Source organism: Puma concolor, chromosome F2 (genome assembly GCF_028749965.1).
Source record: "Puma concolor isolate L17-30 chromosome F2, mPumCon1.1.hap2, whole genome shotgun sequence".
Lineage (NCBI taxonomy): Eukaryota > Metazoa > Chordata > Mammalia > Carnivora > Felidae > Puma > Puma concolor.
Window position 1 is genome coordinate 48,205,388 of NC_141684.1, and position 21,373 is coordinate 48,226,760.

The window sequence follows — 21,373 nt, forward strand, 5'->3', positions numbered from 1 at the left end:
GAGCTCCACATAGGGCCCTGTTTTGATAGTGCAGAGACTGCTTGGGATTCTCTCTCTTCCTCTGTCTCTGCCCTTCCCTGACTTGTGCACACACACACACACACACACACACACACACACATTCTCTCTCTCTCTTTCTTTCTCTCTCTCTCTCTCTCAAAATAAATATTTAAAAAGACCAAAAAAACAAAAAAGTATGTTCATTATAACTATTCTATTCACAGAAAAGCAAAGTAAAAACATTTTAAAATTAAATTAGCTTTATTAAGTTTTTCAAGCATAACCTTCATTTTATAGCATTTTTTGTTTTGCAAATATGTATCTTAATAATTTTGAGCATCGTTAGAACTACTAAGAATGACCGTCTTATTATTGTTGATATCATATATCTGTGTTCATTATTATTTCATATTAGTAAGTACAAACTACATCTCAATGGCATAAAAATTCCAAATTTTTTTTTTTTGTTTGTGCATTGTTCGGAACTCTTTGAAGTGCACTCATGTGTCTTGTATTTGTTAGTGGCATCACAAATATTGTGGTTCAGTATATTTTGGACGCCAATCAGGGCATAGCTTTGACACACAGTGATGTGTTTACAAATCAAATGACACTTCACATTTATTATTCTTTACTATGTCGCTTCATTTTTCTCAGAACCATTATGTACTTATATACATATCATACTAATGATTTTTTTTCTTTTTTAAAACAAAATAATTTCTCCATTACACGCTGAATAAAACACCAATTCCCACTAACAGTACTCTCAGAACTTTCACTGAAATAGTGTAATTCTTCCTATCTCCATGACTACCATTCTAGTACAATGTTCTGTATTCCTTTGCTTGAACTTCTGAAATGTTGCCTTGCTTCCATTCTTGTCTTCTTATCCATTTTTCATTAGACATAGTGGTCTTTGTAAACTAGAATAATACCAGGATACTTCTCTGCTTCTCCTTTCACAGAATATAACCCACTTCCTGCCAGTTTTCTTTCATCTCATACCACTGTCCTGAGTGTTCATTTTACGCCAATTCACAGAGCACTCCCGTTCTTTGAACTGGCCAAGTGTGTGGGGGCTGCTCACTATTCCTTGTGGCTGGAAACTGTGTGCTCGCTAAGCAAGTCATTGAATTCGCATTTATTATCTACTGACCTGACCTCACCTCCTCAACTTTCACTTGCTACCATCTGTAATTATCTTTTTGATGTTGTTGGGGGTTTTTTTGTTTGTTTATCTCTTATCACTGAAGCAGACTCTTCTTCAAAGCTGTATCTCTGGCACATAGAACAGTAGCCATATATGTAGTGTGTTCTTTCAAAGAATGTGTCATAAAAAGACTTCCCCACTAATGAGGGTCTTCTGAGACCCTGTAGGTTGGGAATAAGATAGAAGACTACTAGGAAAATTAACTTAGATAAAATTCAGAGTTACGACATTAATCTGAACGTTCTTCAGCCATCAGGCAGGAAATTTAGAGACTAACAAGCCAGACAGAAGCAGCACCACATATCTTAATCTAGAAATTTACCCTTTCTCAAAATGGAGTTCAGATCATCACACTGAAGGGATGTAAAGTTAAAACAAACAAGTAAGGCAACAACAAAATACTGTATAACATTCTCCCTGAACAGGCTTGAATTGTTTTATTCTATCCGGCCTGTGGTTCAGTTCAGAAAACATGGCGTCTTGCTTGGCACCTCCTTTTCTTTCACGGCCTGTGTCCAGCCATCAGTGTATCTTGGAATGCGTGTCCTCAAAATTTGTCCCAAATCCATCTACTTCTCAGAATCTCCACCTGCAGTCCCCTGGCCTCCACTTTCACCTCCATCTTTCACCTGAAGTTTTGCAGGAGTTTCCAGCGGGTCTCCCTGCTTCAACTCTTGCTCTGTTTCAATAGATTTTTGACACGATGCTGAATCATTTACTTAAAAAAAGTGTAATTCAAATGTTACTTAGCTCATGATGTCCCACTTCTTCCCCTCTCACTTGGAGCAAAAACCAAACTCCTTACAGTGGCCAAAACCTTTGATCTTCTGGCCTCCTCTCTAGCCGTGGCCACCTCACCATTCTTGGTACTTTCCAAGACTGTCTCCAGCTTCAAGCCCTTCCACTTGTCATCTCCTGTCTGGAATGCTCTCTGGTCCCATTCTATTTCCACCTGGTTTGCTTCCTCATGTTTTTGTTTTTTGTATTTTTTTTTAATACAGTGAAATTTACCATCAAATAGTCAATATAAATATGTATTAGAAAATAGTGAAAACCTTGTCTTAGATGTGAGGTCCAGCTTAGAATAGAAGACAGTACATTCTTGAGCAGAATGTTTAAGTGGAAACACCAGCTCTGCCACTCTAAATTTTCTCTGAAGTTTTCTGAATCTTAGCTTCTTTCTTTGTAAAACAGGTATAAACACCCATCTCTTTGGGTTGCTCAGGGCGTTAAATCAGATACTGTGAAATGCTTGGCTGGCTCAGAGTAAATGCTCAGTTAATACCATTATTATTGTTTCAGCATGATATCTGCCTCACATTTGTAATTATTGAGACATACCTACAAGTGGGCTAAAAATATAATCTGTATATTATTTTCCACCAGAAAGTATATCTTAATTTTTTTCTATGCTGCTAAATAGCCTTAAAGTAGAAAAAAATAACTTTGAGTACTATGTATATTATGATATATAATAGAGACACCATAATTTTACTACTGCTATATCATTGTAAATGTTTAGCCTTCAGCTCTCTTTTATTACTGCGTTGCAATAAACATTTACTTAAATATTATAGTCTCTTTTATGTATTAAGGTTTTTTTTTGCTTAAATATATGGACTCATGGATGTAAGATTGTTGATGGAAGTATCCATTTGTTATTGGACTCAAGAAAAGTAGACTAAATAATGTCCAAGTTACTGGGGTGCCTGGGTGTCTCAGTTGGTTAAGCATCCAGCTTCTGCTCAGGTCATGATCTAGTGGTCAGTGAGTTCGAGCCCCATGTCGGGCTCTGTGCTGATGGCTCAAAGCCTATAGTCTGCTTTGGATTCTGTCTCCCTCTCTCTCTGCCCCTCCCCAGATCATGCTCTGTTCTCTCTATCAAAAGTGAATAAACGTCAAAAAAATTAAAATAATGTCCAAGTTACTTCTTTAAATTAATATAATTGTGAAATATTTGTATTAAAAAGCTATTCACTCACATAGCTTTTTTTATCATATCTATTTATTTTTTTTCAATATATGAAGTTTATTGTCAAATTGGTTTCCATACAACACCCAGTGCTTCACATTGCTTTTTATAATTAGAAAGAATTAATGTACTATAAGAAAACAATAGAAACTGTAATAACCTTTCCTTTAAAAACTAAGAAATAACTTTGCATCTGCTGAATTGGTGTTTGTAGATAAAAAATAACATAAGGACATTGTTTGGAAGTAACATGTGTGCACACCATGATGTGCCCTTAAAAGTAATGATAGCCAGAAAGAAATTGAATTTTTAATTTCAGCTCGAAACTGTTGCACCTGTTTGGTCATTTGGCAAAGCTGCCTTTCTGTTGTTCAGGAGGCAAAGTGACTGATTGATCTAATTACTCCCCTGTTAAGCATTCTGCAGAGAAGAACTTCTCACTTTTCGCCTTGGTGGATGGATACTATATTATTGAGAATTAAATGACTTCAGTGTGGTGAAATCTAGCTATAAAGACATGAGACATTCATTAATTTTTTTCTTATTTAATATGACTGTTTTTCTAGTATTTTACTCAACTGAATAGACTGAAATCTGTAATAAGTTGAACTATATATTAAAAAGCCATACTCATTATTCTCTTCTCTAAATTTCAGTATAAAGAACGTCACTCCAAAAGTTGGAGACCCTGAAACCCGGAAAGCTATTCGCCGTGCCTTTGATGTGTGGCAGAATGTGACTCCTCTGACATTTGAAGAAGTTCCTTACAGTGAATTAGAAAATGGCAAACGCGATGTGGATATAACCATCATTTTCGCCTCTGGTTTTCATGGAGACAGTTCTCCCTTTGATGGAGAGGGAGGGTTTTTGGCGCATGCCTACTTCCCTGGACCTGGAATTGGGGGAGATACTCATTTTGACTCAGATGAGCCATGGACACTAGGAAATCCTAATCATGATGGTAAGTGCGTGGCTTTTTTCATTGCAAATATTTCTCTTTTTATTTTTGTTTTTGGAATGCCCAAGTAATTGACTGATTTACAAACTTTTTTTAATGTTTATTTATTTTGAGAGAGAGTGCAAGCCGGGGGTGTGGGCGGAATGGTGGTGCAAAGAGAATCCCAAGTAGGAGGAGACCTATCAGCACAGACCTTGTCACCAGGCATGATCTCAGGAACCATGAGATAATGACCTGAGCTGAAATTGAGAGTCAGTAGCTTAACCAACTGAGCCACCCAGGTGCCCAATTTAACCAGTGTTTAAGGTGTCAATTCTAAATTCATTTTTAAAAATATAAAACACTATGTGAGCCTTTTTAATAACATTTTAGAATAAGAATTTGTATGGGTCATTAGACAATGCTAGTTTTTCATATGGTCTGTTGCTTGGAGATTAGAACTTTACACTGTGTTCTGTAAACAGACTGAATTTTGTTTTCTCTAAAATGTCACTTAACAGCTTAAGGAAACTCTGCTATTTTTTTCCCACACTTTAGTCCACTGTTTCCATTGGAAACTTAACTTAATTGACATTTGTGGCATAGTTTCTGCCATTTTTTTCTGTTATTCTCTTTTCTGTTTCACCTCTTGAGTTTGTAAAATGTTGCTTCTTGTCTTTCATCTCTATATCCATATGTGGTCTCCCAATATGATATGACAACATAATTTATTATTTTTATATTATATCTTTACTTTTATCAAAACCACTTTTTGCAAATCTATTCCAACAAGTCTATCAGTTTTCTTATCTTTATAATTATTCTCATATGCAAAAATAAATTTAAAATAACTTGATAACTAAAAGGAAAGCTACTTCAGATAAGAAGTCTGTGTTTCTTCCTAGACAATAATCCATACTTTAATTTTATGTTTCAAAAATATTCATATAGGATCCTAGATTTATAAGATTCATAAGCAGCCATGTCTTGGAATTCTTATAACCAAAACTTAAATGTTTTTCTTTCTCACAGTAGTAGAATGCTGTTGAAAATACAGCATGTAGGGTCACCTGGGTGGCTCAGTCAGTTGAGTGCCGACTTCGGCTTAGGTCATGATCTCATGGTTTGTGAGTTTGAGCCCCGCGTCAGGCTCTGTGCTGACAGCTCAGAACCTGGAGCCTGCTTCAGGTCCTGTGTCTCCCTCTCCCTCTCTCTCTCTGCCCCTCCCCACACCCCTCTCTCAAAAAAAAATAAAAAACATAAAAAAAATTTAAAAAGATACAGCATGCATTGTTTTAATGGCAGCTAATCAGCTAATAAAACTCTTAATTCCCTCTTGATGAGTTAAGCCCAGCCATCAAATTAAGCTTTGTTAGTTCACCAGAATGTTTAGTTAGCTGGATTAGCGTAACAGCCTTGCATTTTGAGAACATGCAGGATTCAAACATACTATGGATAGCATGAATTAAGGCGAGTTAAATTTACAATAGCATCAATTTTCAAAGAAAGAAAATATGATAAATAACTCTTCCTGTCTTATAAAAGAAAATAAAATATCTAGTGTTACACAAAGTGACCTTTGGCATTGTTTTTAATAGGTATATTGACTATATTAAATTATTACTTCATTTTTAAGAACTGATTTGGAGATGAATGGCAAGTTTGTTGGGAGATTTCACTATATAGTCATGGAATGAAAAGCCAAAAACTTTGAGGTTGAGCAGACCTGCATCTAATTCCTGGCTAACTGATCATTAGCTAAAGAAGCTTCTAACATTGTCATATGCTTATTTTCACTCTGTATGTTGTATTGCAGGGCTGGGACATTGCAAGGAGAGGTGCTTTCTGTTCAGGCGTGTTTAGTCTATACCTGAGCACCCAATAATAAAATATCTGTAATGTGATAGTACCCACATTGGTTTGATACTTAAATCATTTAAAATTAAATATTTTTATCTTATTTTTATCAAAATCACACCGACATTCTACTAGAGTAGTTCAGGCATCTTCCAGTCAATTGTTAATATACATGTTTGCAGTCCAGATAACTGAGAATAGCACTTATAATGGTAGAATCTTGCTGACAGAGGCAAAACTGCATTTGCTTCCAGGGAAAGACTTCTTCTAAAATTATAAACAGAGAAAATTATATTTTATATCAATCATTATAATTCTAAGATTATATTTTATTCTGATAATAGATATAATTGCTAAGGCTACTTTGAATCTAGCTAGCTCTGAAGTCATGTTAATTTGGGGGATGGTGCCTATCAAATGGCCTATTTTTCTCTTAAAATATTGAAATCCTCAAAAAGCTGCACAGATTTTTTAGATGCTTCCTCTATTAGCTGGTATTTTTAAGCATCAACAAATACTTTTTGAAAATAAACAATAAGCCCAAATCCTAGAAGAGTCCATCCAAGGTGAATGGAACCAGAGAAATTAGGCTAAGAAAAATAAGTAAGGCAACAATCTCTTTGACCTAGGCCATAGCAATTTTTTACTTGACATGTCTCTGGAGGCAAGGGAAACAAAAGCAAAAATGAACTATTGGGACCTCACCAAGATAAAAAACCTCTGCACAGCAAATGAAACAATCAAGAAGACTAAAAGGCAACCAACAGAATAGGAGAAATATTTGCAAATGACATATCTGATAAAGGGTTAGTATCCAAAATCTATGAAGAACTTACCACACTCAACACCCAAAAAACAAATAATCTAGTGAAGAAAGGCAAAAGACATGAATAGACACTTTTCCAAAAAAGACATCCAGATGGCTAACAGACACATGAAATGATGCTCATCACTCATCAGGGAAATACAAATCAAAACCACAATAAGATACCACCTCACACCTGTCAGAATGGCTAACACAAACAACTCAGGCAACAACAGATGTTGGTGAGGATGCAGAGAAAGGGGAACACTTTGGCACTGCTGGTGGGAATGCAAACTGGTATAGCCACTCTGGAGAACATAACAATATGGAGGTTCCTCAAAAACTTAAAAACAGAACTATCTCACAACACAGCAATTGCACTACTAGGTATTTATCCAAAGGATACAGGAGTCCTGATTCAAAGGGGCACATGCACCCCAATGTTTATAACAATGCTATCAACAGTAGCTAAATTTTGGAAAGAGCCCAAATGTCCATCAATGGGTGAACAGGTAAAGAAGATGTGGTGTCTCACACACACACACACACACACACACACACACACACACACACACACACTAGAATATTACTTGGCGACCAAAAAAGAATGAAATCTTGCCATTTGCAACAACGTGGATGGAACTAGAGTGTATTATGCTAAGCAAAATAAGTCAAAGAAAGACGAATATATGATTTCACTCATGTGGAATTTAAGAAACAAAACAGATGAACATAGGGTAAGGGAAGCAAAAATAAGATAAAAACAGAGAGGGAGGTAAACCATAAGAGACTCTTAAATACAGAGAAAAAACTGAGGGTTGCTGGCAGGGTGTTGGGAAGGGGGATGGGCTAAATGGGAATGGGCATTAAGGAGGCACTTGTTCGGATGAGTACTGGGTGTTATATGTAAGTGATGAATCACTAAATTCTACTCCTGAAATCAGTATTGCACTATATGTTAACTAACTGGGATTTAAATAAAAAATTAATTAAAAATAATAATAAAAAAAGAAAATAAGCAAAAAGCTTTACGAAAACATCTATAGGGACATTTGAGATAACGTAAGAAATGAGAATGTTTACTCTGATTTAAGTGTGATCATTGTTATGAATGCTTCTGTGTTTTGCATGACTTAAGAGGTTTCCCAAGGAATATATATGTGGAAAGAATTGAAACAGAACATATGAGCTAAGGATGCAATCACATCAGTAGACTTTTGACTCAGATTATGTATTAATACATTTGATTGCCTCTTAATTTTTACTGCAGAAGTATAATATTTTTGTGCCTAAGTATACTATTAAACAAAATGACTATTTAATATTTAGTGTTTCATTTGGAAGAGAATATTTCTTTACTGGTCAAATAAATATTATTTTTCTTTTGAGTGAGCTTAAAGAAAATGACTACAAAATAATAGCGTTTCAGAATTCTAGGGGATTCGGGAGAAGTTGACTCTCTGTTCTAGATGTAATACCATACAGATTTACTGCTTAATTGAAATTCAGACTTTTAACCAGCAACAGCAGGACAGCTAGGGTAGTGTCGTGCTGAAGTATTGATCATTTATCAAAAGAACAGCCTCTAGCTTTGCTGTGGTACTGGTGAATGTGCGGAGAATTAATGCATTTGTACGTCCCAGATCCTGTCTGTTAGATTATTTTTTTGTATCACATATATACAAGGCCCAATTCTGACATCTTCATTGATAAACTTTTTCTTTTCTTTACTCCATCCCTCAAATGCCCCCAAGCTTACTTAACTGAAAAATTGTCTTTCTTTCCTATTCACAGTTCTTAAGCACCTAGAAAACAGAGCAGCTTGATAATTTAGCAAAAATGCAAATGAAAGAGTCTCTTGATAAGTACCCAGCTCATTTTCCTCAGCATATTGCTCAGCTAATGAAGGCAATTTGAATTCTGTCTACCTCAAAAGAGATAAACAGTGTCTTAGGCTGCCAGTAACCTTTAATTCATTGTTATCCACTTTCCTATCAATTTGCTTATAGTCACGATACCTTTCAAAAACTCATGCTAAAGCCCATTAAGTAAATTACACAATAATTATAAATAAATAAATAAATAAATAAACAAATAAATAAATAAAATGCCCCACACATACCCCTACCTAATAAAAATAATGCTGCTTTTACCCCCATGGAGTGGATAAGCAAAATATGTGCATAGCAATTCTAATTAGAAAATGTTACTAAAATGATACGGTTTTTGAAACGTATACATTGCCTGAGTACGAGTTGGAAAATTTAACTCTAGCAAAATGTTAAGATTCATTTTGAGCATCATTGTCATATTATTTCCTTGACTATGGTATAAAGCTTGAATGGCACTATCAATGTAAACACAAACTTATCACAAAAATTCTAATTAGACAAATATGTCCCACAGTAAGCAAAAAGGTTACCTATTAAAATGTTATCTAAAACTACAACAGAAAAATATCTAGAAGTCTTATACTATATAGTTGCAAGTCTATTAACAAGAAAAATGCATTGCAGTGCTGCTGTTTGCTGTCAAAAAAGTTACTGCCTTAAAGTGAGAAGATATCAGGACTTGCTCAGGGCTGTCGTGGTAAAATATGATTTCTGGATGTCTGTGAGGGTGTTTCTGGAAGAGATTAGCATTTGATTCAGTAAACTGAGTAAAGATCTTCCCTTACCAACAGCCAATCCACTGGGGGCCAGAATAGAAAGAAAGAAAAAGGAAGGAGGAGTTTTCTCTCTCTTCTTGAGCTGGGACATACTGCTTTTCCTACACTCAGACACTGGAACTCCTGGTTCTTGGGCTTTCAGTCTCTGACTGAATTATACCATTGGTTTTCTAGGTTCTCCAGTTTGCAGATGGCAAGAGCAAATTCTCGGCTTCCATAACCTTTTGAGCTAACTCCTGTAACAAATCCCCTCTAATATACCTGTATATATCCTATTGGTTCTGTTTCCCTGGAGAATCCTGACTAATATAACCATTAAATGTGCTACAGTCACATTCCACATGTAAGCCAGCTCATTCTCTGAGTAAATCTGGTTTAAGTTAAAAGTCTTCATGATATGATGCCAAAGTCAATGGACTTGATTTATGTCGACGAGGCAGAGTTAACTTTCTGTGTGAGATATTTTGTCATCGGTGTACTAGAGGAGCATTGGTGCCAACAGGTAAACGTAGGCCTTAACCAGCTGCCTACCACCTCCCAACATTGTCTGCTCATTTCGAAGCTGTAACGGCTATATAATATTTTTCAGATGCTTACAGGGTTTTGACTTTTTGATCTTTGAGGACAGGAAAAGTTGAATTTTGCAAAACAGATATTTACCAAGAGGCCTGAAGTGAAGTCTGTAGGAGTATTGTCCAGATCAGTCTATCCTGTGCTTTGTGAAGATAAGGGAAGGACTTGATATGACTGGGCAGTCCAGGATCTTAATCGATCTTTAAACCCAGAGTACTTTTTGAGATTTTAAATATAAAGATATTAGCCCTCTACCAAATCGTTCTTACTTTACCATGTTTTACCAAAAGTTGGAAGCTCTCTCAAACTAATTTACCTTTCAAAACTATAATAAAATTTTTTTGTTTGTTTTTAAAAACATGACTTCTTTCCTTCCTGACTTCCATCCTGGAATAAACTTAATTTCACTGAGTTTATTTTATTTCAGTACACTGGTGACTTTAATAGTCTTGAGTTTTTCAAAATCTCTGTTACATAGCTTCACATCATTGCTATGTACTATCTATTTATGTGTTAGATCCTGTGTACAGTTAGAAAAAACAGATGAATTAGTGTCCTCATACTCAAAACATTATTTCATTATATCAGTTTTAATGAAGTATATAGATGGATCATGGACATTAAAATATATATAATAAAGAACTCTTAGTAAATGAAACAGATAAAACTAGACCTTTCAATGGCTTAACACAACAGAATTTTATTTCTTGCTCATGTCGTGGAGCAGATGGACTATCCACTCACTCAGTCAGAGACCCAGAATAATAGAGGCTTGGCCATCATCAATACATGATTTCCGAAGTTGCCTTAGGCTTTAACCTCCAGACGGTAGCTGGGAGAACTGGGATAGATTTGCTCGTGGAGTGATGTTATGTGCCAGACCTGCAAGTGGTAAAGAACATTCCTGACAACTTCCGCTAACTAGAGTTGGAGTCCACGGCCACACCTAATCACAAAAAAGGCTGGATGAAGGTGATGGATTTGATGAGCAACTAGTCAGTGTCTGCCACATCAGTATGTTAGGAGGTAAAAACAATACTAGTTTGACATTAGGTACACTCTGCATCTGTGAATAAGTTGCTTAACTGTAATTTGCCTTAATACAGATTTTGACCTATTGACCACTATTTAGCTTCTATTATTCCTCTCCTCATATACTGTTTGTAGGAATTTTCGTTGTAATTTATCTTGATATAGGTTATTTATCCTTTACCCTAGGTGGTCATCAACAAGGCAAAATAGGGTAGAAATTTCAAATGTACCCCTGAGTTTATCAGTATAAAAAAACTAATGTCTTTGAGTGTTTAAGAAAATCCAACTGATTGAAATTAATAATTTTATAATTTTTATTGATTAAGTTATTAAGATTAGTAATTAATTCATACTTTGGTTTTGTGCAGTGATTTTTTGCAGAATTACAACCATACTATTACAAAACCTGGCATAGCGCCATTTTAATTTCCTTACAGTTTAAGCACAACAAAACTATCCACTACTTATTCTCACATTTTAATTTATAACTTGCTTCTTCATTTGAAATCAAATGTTGCCACAACTCACCTCCTCCCCAGTGTATTGACTGCATATCAAGGCAGCAGCAGAAATAGCTGTTGGTGCAATCCACACTGGAAATTGTAGTTTGCCATTGATTTAATGCATCAGAGAACAAGACCACCTTCGGCTTTGAGGAAGATTACACCTCTCTCAGGCAAGGCTATACTAGATGTGTGTGTACTAAAAAATGGAGATTGACCTAAGATCATGGGAAATCAAGAACCTAAGAAAATAGGGAAATCAAGAGGTAATTAAAAGACTCTCTGCTGGTTTATCATCAGTCTCACTCACAATTTCATAAAGCCAAATTTAATTGAGTGAGTAGTATGTCTCATACTATTTTAAATTCATTGTGTGTACTTAACTCATTTAGTCCTCACAACAAACTTATAAAATAGATAGTGGAATTACTTCCATTTTGCAAGAAAATTGAGGCACAGAAAGTTTGGTGACTGGTCCAAGATTCCCTACGTGGTAACAACAAAATGAAACCACTAAAGGGATACTAAAGAACCAAGGAAAGGGAGTATCTACTTGAAGACTCAGGAGAAGAAAAGCCTATCACTGAAAATATTTTATCAAGTGAACAAAAAAAAACAGTATTGGAAACAACTCCGAATACCCATAAGGTCTCATGGAACAGGAAAAGAAACCTATTATTACTGTAAAAACTGAATCTGTCATGTGGAAGGAAATCGTGGTAAGCATTTTCAGAAAAACACAATAAAATAAAATGATGTGGAATACAAGGATAGATATAGAAGACCTGGTAGATAGCTCCAGCTTAAGAATTATAGATTCTCCTAAAGGGGAGAAGAGTGGGAAATTAAAGCAAATGAAATATGCAAGCACATATTAGCAAAAATGTCATATTCTAAAATAAGAGAGTGTGCAATTCAAAAAGAGTCATTGCATTCATTGCAAAATTTACAAAAACAGGTCCATAAATAAATCCATCCTGCAAGTAAATGAAAAGTTTCCATTAACCATGACACTGTCTATCTCGTTTGAGGTGAAGATTTCAAAACTTACATGGAGAAGTTCTGTATACATTAATGACATCATCTCTGGCCTCTGTCCATAAATGCCAGTAAGGAACCCCAATTGTAAACAAACACAAATTTCTTCCAAAAAAATGTCTTGTCTTTGCCAACTGTCCACTTGGGCAAAGTCCCCCTGGCCCGTGAACCATTGGTCTAGATGAGAGGACAATTAAGAGTGAATAGTAGTGGGGCGCCTGGGTGGCTCATTGGTTAGGCGTCCAACTTCGGCTCAGGTCATGATCTCACAGCTCGTCAGTTCGAGCCCCACGTCGGGCTCTGTGCTGAGAGCCTGGAGCCTACCTCTCGTTCTGCCCCTCCCCCACTTGTACTCTGTCTCTCTCTGTCTCTCAAAAATGAATAAATGTAAAAAAAATTTAATAAAAAATAAAAAAAGGAGTGAATAGTAGTAATAACTAAAACTAGAAAAGTTGGTTTTATCTAATTTGTTGAAATTATTTAGTGACCTGCTGATGAGACCGAATTCTCTTATGACCCGTTAGAATTCACCAAACTCTTTTGAACAAGGGAATAAAATGAACATACCGATGATTTAGAAAATTTTGTTCAGGTTGCAAAATATAAACTATATCTAAACTATCTCAGAAGGAGGAAAATAGGAAGAGTCAAATATGCATCTGTTCACAGTTAATTTCTCTGTTGAAATTGTTGTGTAGCCTCTTTTCAATATTCTCTTCTATACCATCATTTCATTTAAAATATGTACTAGAGGGGCGCCTGGGTGGCGCAGTCGGTTAAGCGTCCGACTTCAGCCAGGTCACGATCTCGCAGTCCGTGAGTTCGAGCCCCGCGTCGGGCTCTGGGCTGATGGCTCAGAGCCTGGAGCCTGTTTCCGATTCTGTGTCTCCCTCTCTCTCTGCCCCTCGCCCGTTCATGCTCTGTCTCTCTCTGTCCCAAAAATAAATAAACGTTGAAAAAAAAAATTTGAAATATGTACTAGAGAATTACAGAGTATTAAAAATGGGCTAGTGTTCGAAAACACACCAAGGCAATATAGTAGATTTCATTTAAATGAGAACATATAATTATAGGTAAGAAACAACTTAATTTTTAACTGTAAAGTCTGACTTACTTGAATGTAAAAATTCTGGTGACTTCACTGTACTCAAGAGCAAGAGACTGATTACTTCTCTGTGGGGCAGTTCTAGTTCAAATGTATTTAAGTCATATTTACAGGGCTTTTTTTTTTTTTAATTCTCATCAGAGTCTCAGACTATGTCTAAGCTATATTTCTAAATTTTCTCCTGCTTAAGAGTAAATATTTGTTTCTGATTAACACTGAGGTATTCAATTTCAGAGTTAGAAATGTCATCTCAAGTAGTATGTTATTATATAAGCATTTTAAGAATAGTAACTTATTACCTATTTACTGCAGCTTCTTTTTACACATATGAAATGGGACTTCTCTCTCAGATTATCCCATATTATATTAATGCAAATTACCCAGTCTAAATTCCCTTTTCTGACTTTTTTATCTTAGCTTTTTAAATCAAACTTTATCATTCTTTTTTCTATTTTATAGCATGTTTCCAAAGTGTGGTGTGTGTGTGTGTGTGTGTGTGTGTGTGTGTGTGTGTGTGCGCGCGCGCATGTGCACACACACGTGTGGTACATTCAGGCTATTTTCTTAGAGCAAAATTGGTGCTTTGTTAGAACTTTCCTACACTTGCCAAGATTTGCTTTTTTAGAGCCACTTGATATTTTAATTTAATTTAATTATATTTTAATTGTATTTTTTATTTTTTAAAATTTACCTCCAAATTAGTTAGCATATAGTGAAACAATGAGTTCAGTAGATTCCTTCATGCCCCTTACCCATTTAGCCCATCCCCCCTCCCACTACCCCCTCCAGTAACCCTCAGTTTGTTCTCCATATTTATGAGTCTCTTCTGTTTTATCCCCCTCCCTGTTTTTATATTATTTTTGTTTCTCTTCCCTTATGTTCATCCGTTTTGTCTCTTAAAGTCCTCATATGAGTGAAGTCATATGATTTTTGTCTTTCTCTGACTAATTTCACTTAGCATAATACCCTCCAGTTCCATCCATGTAGTTGCAAATGGCAAGATTTCATGCTTTTTGATTGCCAAGTAATACTCCATTGTATATATATATACCACATTTTCTTTATCTATTCATCCATCAATGGACATTTGGGCTCTTTCCATACTTTGGCTATTGTTGATAGTGCTGCTATAAACATGGGGGTGCATGTGTCCCTTCAAAACAGCACACCTGTAGCCCTTGGATAAATGCCTAGTAGTGCAGTTGCTGGGTCATAGGGTAGTTCTATTTTTAGTTTTTTGAGGAACCTCCATACTGTTTTCCAGAGTGGCTGCACCAGCTTGCATTCCAAGATCCTTTTAATTTTATTATTAAATTATGTGCATATTGGATAGAATATGAGATCAAGGAAACTGATACTCATTTAGTTCTAGTAGATTTACCCGTCTAGGACAGGGTCAAAGAAGAAAATACTAACAAGAAAATACATTTTATGGTATATTAAACATGTTTTTAGCATTATGTATGAAACAAGTGGCGAATAAGCCCAGTTTAAAATAAAAGTTTTTTACCTAGTGAAACTTTTCATTAGAGTCCTTTTGGAGAGAGTCATTTTATGAACAAAAATTTTAGATAGGTGAGTGGTATTAATGTTCTTTTTTAACCTAATAGAAACATGCTGAGGAAATGTTCACTTCTCTTTTGCAGTTTCTTTGCAAGATGATCCCGAAAAATTAAATCAGCTGTAATGTTTAAGCCTTTAAACTTCCAACCAAATTCCCTTCCCTTGACAGATAACCATGCATCCTTTATTGAAATTAGTTTCCATATTTATAGTCACACTTCTCCTTCTACCTCTACTTTGACATTCACCCATTTCACCCATTGTTTCTTCCTGAATTTCTGGGGAAAAATGGCTACATTTTATGTCCACCACCCCCTCCATCATAAAATCCTACTTAGTCCTCAAGACCCTTCCCTTATCTGATCAGCCTACTATACTTTGTCCTCATCAGTTCCTCCTTCATTTGTAACTTTTTGATCAACAAAATATACAGCACATTTCCTTCACTATTTTAAAATGACAGGGAATTCTTATAGAATAAATGAAATCAAACTAAAGATAGGGTATCTTACAAAATAAATCTCTAGGCAAAATAGATAATACATTTTTCATTTGCTTAATATATTTAAAGTAATCATTTTAGTCAAGTAATAGAAGGACTTCAAAGTAGAATACTTCAGCCTGAGGTCAGCTAGCCCAAGTCACCAGGAGGAAATAAGTGAACTTTCTTTGAGAAAGCTTTGGGATAGTTACCATTGCCTGTGTTTATATCAACTCATATGAGTTAAAATCAAACTAACCTAACTCACCCTGATTTATTTTCACACACACACACTCTCCAAACCCAGGAATATTCCTGAGCATATTCCTAAATATTCCTAAATATTATCTCTTTGATACTGGAGACTGGGGGAGTTCTTGGGCCCTGAGACCTCAACCACCAACACCAGCCGGGGCCAAGTTCTTGACTTCACCAGAGAAAGAATTCAAGGACCAAGTAGCCTGAAGTATCAGTAGAAGCTTTATTGCAAAGTACAAGTACACACTGCAATGGAGGGAAAGTGTGGACATTCCCAGATAGAGGACATTGTCAGATAGAGGACCTGACTCAGGAAAGGTAGATGTGGCCCAAGGGTGCTTCATCTTTATGGGCAGTTGTAATCAAGGGGTAAAATATTCATGTAGAAATAGAGACTTCCAGGAAGACAAATACCATTGCGCATGCCCTTTGCAAGTTTCTATGCACCGGCGCAGTCTGATTTTTTTTTGCATATACTCTAAATAAACTTTGAATGTACAATTGGTCCTCTAGTGCCTCTGGTGCAAGGGTCATTCCCCGTCATTTGTAAGCTAACGGTCTTTGCGTGCATGCCCTCCATGGGCTTGAGCAACAGCAGGATACTTGTGGCCCTGAGAAACCACAGAGCTATCACAGGGTTTATTCAGTTGTCAAACACTTTGTCAGGTGTCAGACTCAGTTCCCTGTCTTTTGTTCTCTTGAAATTACCCAGCCTTTCTCTATTCTACCTGCCTCATCTTCAATTCAAGACATAGGGTTTGGTGCAATGATGGAAGGAAGGATATCAGTATCATTACATCTTTCACTTAAGTCAAATGCTCTGTTCATCTCTATTCAGGATCCCATGGGTTTATACCCAGAAAATATGCATGAACTTTGGTGTAAGTAGATCTCAAATGATAAGGTTCAAAACAGCATATCTAAAATTGAGTGAAATTTTCTTCGTTTTTTGAAAGAAACTTCAACCTTTTCCTTATTTTCATGGCACTGATCTGGGAGTAACCACACTTCTTATTCAGAATGTCCTAGTGATATTAACTTACCTAGCGTTTTTTCATTCTGCTTCCTGCTTTGCCTCTCTTAGATTTGACCTAATGAGTTCCATTAAATCCTTTTTTTCCTTTAAAAGTGCCAACATAGGCATATGCCCACTCTGAAATATCTGTATATCTCCATGTCTTATAAATAAAGAACAAAATGATTATTGACCTTCAGATAAAGATGGGCTATTTTTCTCAATGCCTGTATTGAATTGAGATAATCCCACTGTATTTAGCAATCTCTTTTAAGTTTTTGTTTTTCTATTTGTAATATGGGCAGAGGACGTGATTAAAAAGTTTATAATCACCATTTGAATATACTAAACATGTCAATACAGCTTCTTCAATGCCTGGCCCCTAATAATTTAACAAAATAAATATATAAACAATGGTTTCCTTTCTGATAGCTATAGTGTTGACTGCATATTTTGATTTAATATTGAACCCCTAATTTCCAATAACTCTTTAACTGTGATTAGTTTATAATATGATTAATCATGTGTATGAATTCGCAGAGTAAAATTTAATAAAATCCAGAAGTTAAAAAAAATCATTAAAATCATTTTCAACGCTTCCACTCAAAGACAACCATTGCAAGGTCTGAGAGATTTAATATCCTAATGTATTGATTGCTAGATAAAGTAGAGTTATAAATCTGGACAGATATATATATATAATTATTATATCATATATGATTTTACAATATTTACATTTTCCACTGCACATTATTTGCCCATCATTTTTCTGAAATCACTGAAACAACTTTTATTCATTCATTTTTTTTTTTTGACAGACAGTGAGTGTGAGCAGGGGAGGGGCACAGAGAGAGGGAGAAAGAGAATCTTTAGCAGGCTTCATGCCCAACGGAGCCCATTGTGGAGCTCAGTCCCACATCCCTAGGATCATGACCTGAACCAAAATCAAGAGTTGGATGCCTAACCATCTGAGCCACCCAGACACTCCAAACTCACTAAAGCATCTTAAATATTTTCCAGTATCCTGTCATATGATTGAATATAATTTATGGAGGTTATACCAATGGACAAAAACTTAGGTTATTTCCAATTTTAATTGTTAGTTATACTGTAATGTAAATATTTTTACACATACAGTTTTGTTGACACCTGGCTGTGTGTTTTTTTCCTAGTTATTTCTCAAGAATAGAGTCACGTGATTATTTGGCCAAGGAACATACACTCTTTAAAGGAACTTGACATATTATTAGGTTATTTTTTTTTTGATGCAGAGCTAGCTTACACTGCTACACTACTGTGTGTGAGAGTGCACAATCTCCTGACCATGAGCATAACAATAACTATGATGTAGTGGTAAAAGTAGGAATAATAAGCAATGATATTAGTAGCTGGTAGACATTGAGCACTGTTAGGTGCCATAGATGAATTTTCATTTAGTCCCCACTGCAATTCTGTTATGTAGATTCTGCTATTATCCCAAGATTAGAGATGAGGAAAGTGAAATACAAAGGGTTAAGTAATGTGTCCAATGTAGGTGAGGATGCAGGTCACATACCCGTATAGGATAACTGCACAGCATGCAAATTCAAGCACCCAAAGCCCCCCACCTGAATGGACCTCTAATAATATCTAATTTTTCACCTGGAACAATTTGAATAACAGTTTGATGTCACCCATTTCCATTTTTTGTTCCAATCATTCCATAATAATGATTGGCACGTATTTTTGTATATGTATCACTTGTATGTGTTTGGTGAATGTTTGCTAGCTATTTCTCACCTTTGCTCCTATTGGAGTTATTTTCATCAATTTGTAAGGGATCTTTAAAGTTATTTTTTTTAATTTTTATTTTAACATTTATTTATTATTGAGAGACAGAGAGACACAGAGCATGAGCAGGGGAGTGGCCGAGAGATGGAGGGACACAGAATGTGAAGCAGGCTCCAGGCTCCGAGCTATTAGCACAGAGCCCGACTCAGGGCTAGAACTCACCGTGAGATCATGACCTGAGCCAAAATCGGACGCTCAACCGACTGAGCCACCCAGGCACCCCTGTAAGGGATCTTTTAATAGAAAAGATAATATTAGTTTATCTCATTTTCTCCCACTTGGTCATTTTCAGGAAGTAGGAGAGAGCAAAACTGCCTTATTTCATGAGGAAGAATGAGGAGGCTACTACCTCTATTTGATTTGCCAATGGGGAATATCCTTCTTTTATTTGGACTGACATTAATAGATTATTCCCCTCATTATATTGCGTTTTTTCTGTTCCATGACAGATATTTTATTGATAAGTTGGATGAGGCCCATGTTAGTATTCGATATTAACAATGGTATTTTAACTTTCATAACTCTTCAAATGGTATATCCTTTTGTCTTTTTGGAGTTTAAAAATTCCCCCTATTGTAATATGCAGAGTATATTTCTTAGTGTCTTCAAACATAGAATGTGGTTTATCGGATGGTATTTTATCCATTTTCTGTTTTAAATTTTTGATGTGAAATAATTGGTTTGTGAGTTCTTGTAGGCAACAGTGCTTTCTAATCAAAATGTTATGAAATGCACTCAGTAAGGTTATTAAGACTGTTGAAAAATATGTAAAAACATTATAAAGAACTTTGTTATATATTTAGAATCTTACAAAAATCTAATTCAGTAGAATTTTATTCACGTCAACAGTGGAAACCAGATTAATTTTATCTTTCCTGTTTCCATAATTGGATAAATTATGATTTGAGTTTAAGGCACGTGTAGCTATTGTTATGCTTTCAAAATATGTCCACAAATTCTTAGACACTTGTTCCTTTGAAACATGGAGCTTAATTCTCTCAGTGAACAGGGGCCACTTAGTGAATAACTTCTAAAGAATAGAATATGGGAGAAGTGATGCTGTGTCACTTCTAAGTCTAGGTCATGGAAAGGATACAACTTCTGCTTAGAGCTAGTGAGATTTCTCTCTCTCTTTCTCTATGTCTCTCTCTCCCACCCCCACCCACTCCTTTCTTTCCCCCCTCCCTCCCTTCCTTTCTTCCTGTTCTCTCTCTAGATATTGCGGGCTTTACACAAATCCAGACCATATGGAGAGACCCAGGTGGAGATGGACCTCCACCAGTAACCAACACCAGTTTGCAGGGTATGTGAGTGTGCCGCTTCACAAGTGGGCCCTCCAGTGTCAGCTAACTTTTCAGGAAGATACACATCCAGCATACATGTAATTGCCACCTCATGAGCGATACCAGGTCACAACTCCCCAGCCAAGCTTCTTACAGGTTTCTAGCCCACAAAATCCATTAGAGACAATGAAGGACTATTGTTGTTTAAAAAATGTGGTTTTTTAAATATTTATTTTTGAGAGAGAGAGAGCACGAGCAGGGGAGGGACAGGGAGAGAGGGAGACACAGAACCCAAAGCAGGCTCCAGGCTCTGAGCTGTCAGCACTGATCCTGACACGGGGCTCAAACCCATGAACCATGAGATCATGACTTGAGCTGAAAACAGAAGCTTAACCAACTGAGCCACCCAGGCACGCCCCCTTTTTTTAAAAATTTTTTTTAATGTTGAATTATTGTTGCTTAAAAGCACTCCATTTTGTGGAGATAACTGATGCAGCACAAAATTATTAACACAACTTTATACAAAGGCAAAGAAGGATATTTATGAAATTACCTAGAAAATTCAAGACAAACAGAGCAATATTTTGTAGGTAATAAATACAGGAAAAATAGAGAAAATGAATACAAATTACTAATTGAAATGTGGCCAGTTTTTCTAAGGGTCTTAATCTTACTTCCATTCACTAATGAATACGTAAAACAACAGAATGCTATTAACTTTTATTCTTCTGTTCACATCAGAAAATATAAAGGGTAGGGAACTGGCAATAATTCCTGCTTTTTTCCATATTTTTTGGAAGGAAAGTCAGTAATTATGTGGACAAAGAATAGAAAAGATGCCCAAATATACAAAGATGAATCTTTTTTTCCAGAGGATTTTACTAGAGTCTTAAGCCAAAGTTTATGTAATACACATGTGTGAACTACTGTGAGTTTAAATAGAGTAACCTACAGGGAAGATGTAAAATATGTGGAAATAACTACACATCTGACAAGAAAATGCTTAATAATGAGGTACTCTGAGAATAAGTTCTATGACCAGTGATTTCATAAATTACTTAAAGAAGAGAATGCATTGAGAAGCACTTGACTTTTTAAGAACCCTAAACACAATCAAGAAAAATGCTGAGGTAGTCAGAAAAGCTAAAAGGGAACTCACAGAAACATGATTGGGCATAAAATTGGAAGATGTGCTTATTATGAGAATGTGTAGGAATTTATCTGTAGAAAAATAATTCAA

The 21,373-nt window shown here is 35.9% G+C and overlaps 1 protein-coding gene across 4 annotated transcripts in view; it reads left to right on the top strand.

Moving 5' to 3' along the window:
* Positions 1-21,373, top strand: part of MMP16 (matrix metallopeptidase 16) — a 318,248-nt gene that overhangs the window by 164,050 nt on the left and 132,825 nt on the right. For all 4 annotated transcript variants that reach the window (XM_086695622.1, XM_086695624.1, XM_086695623.1 and 1 more), the window contains one exon: positions 3,842-4,146. In XM_086695622.1, the coding sequence (XP_086551748.1) occupies positions 3,842-4,146 (305 nt within the window). The remainder of the gene's footprint in view (positions 1-3,841; positions 4,147-21,373) is intronic.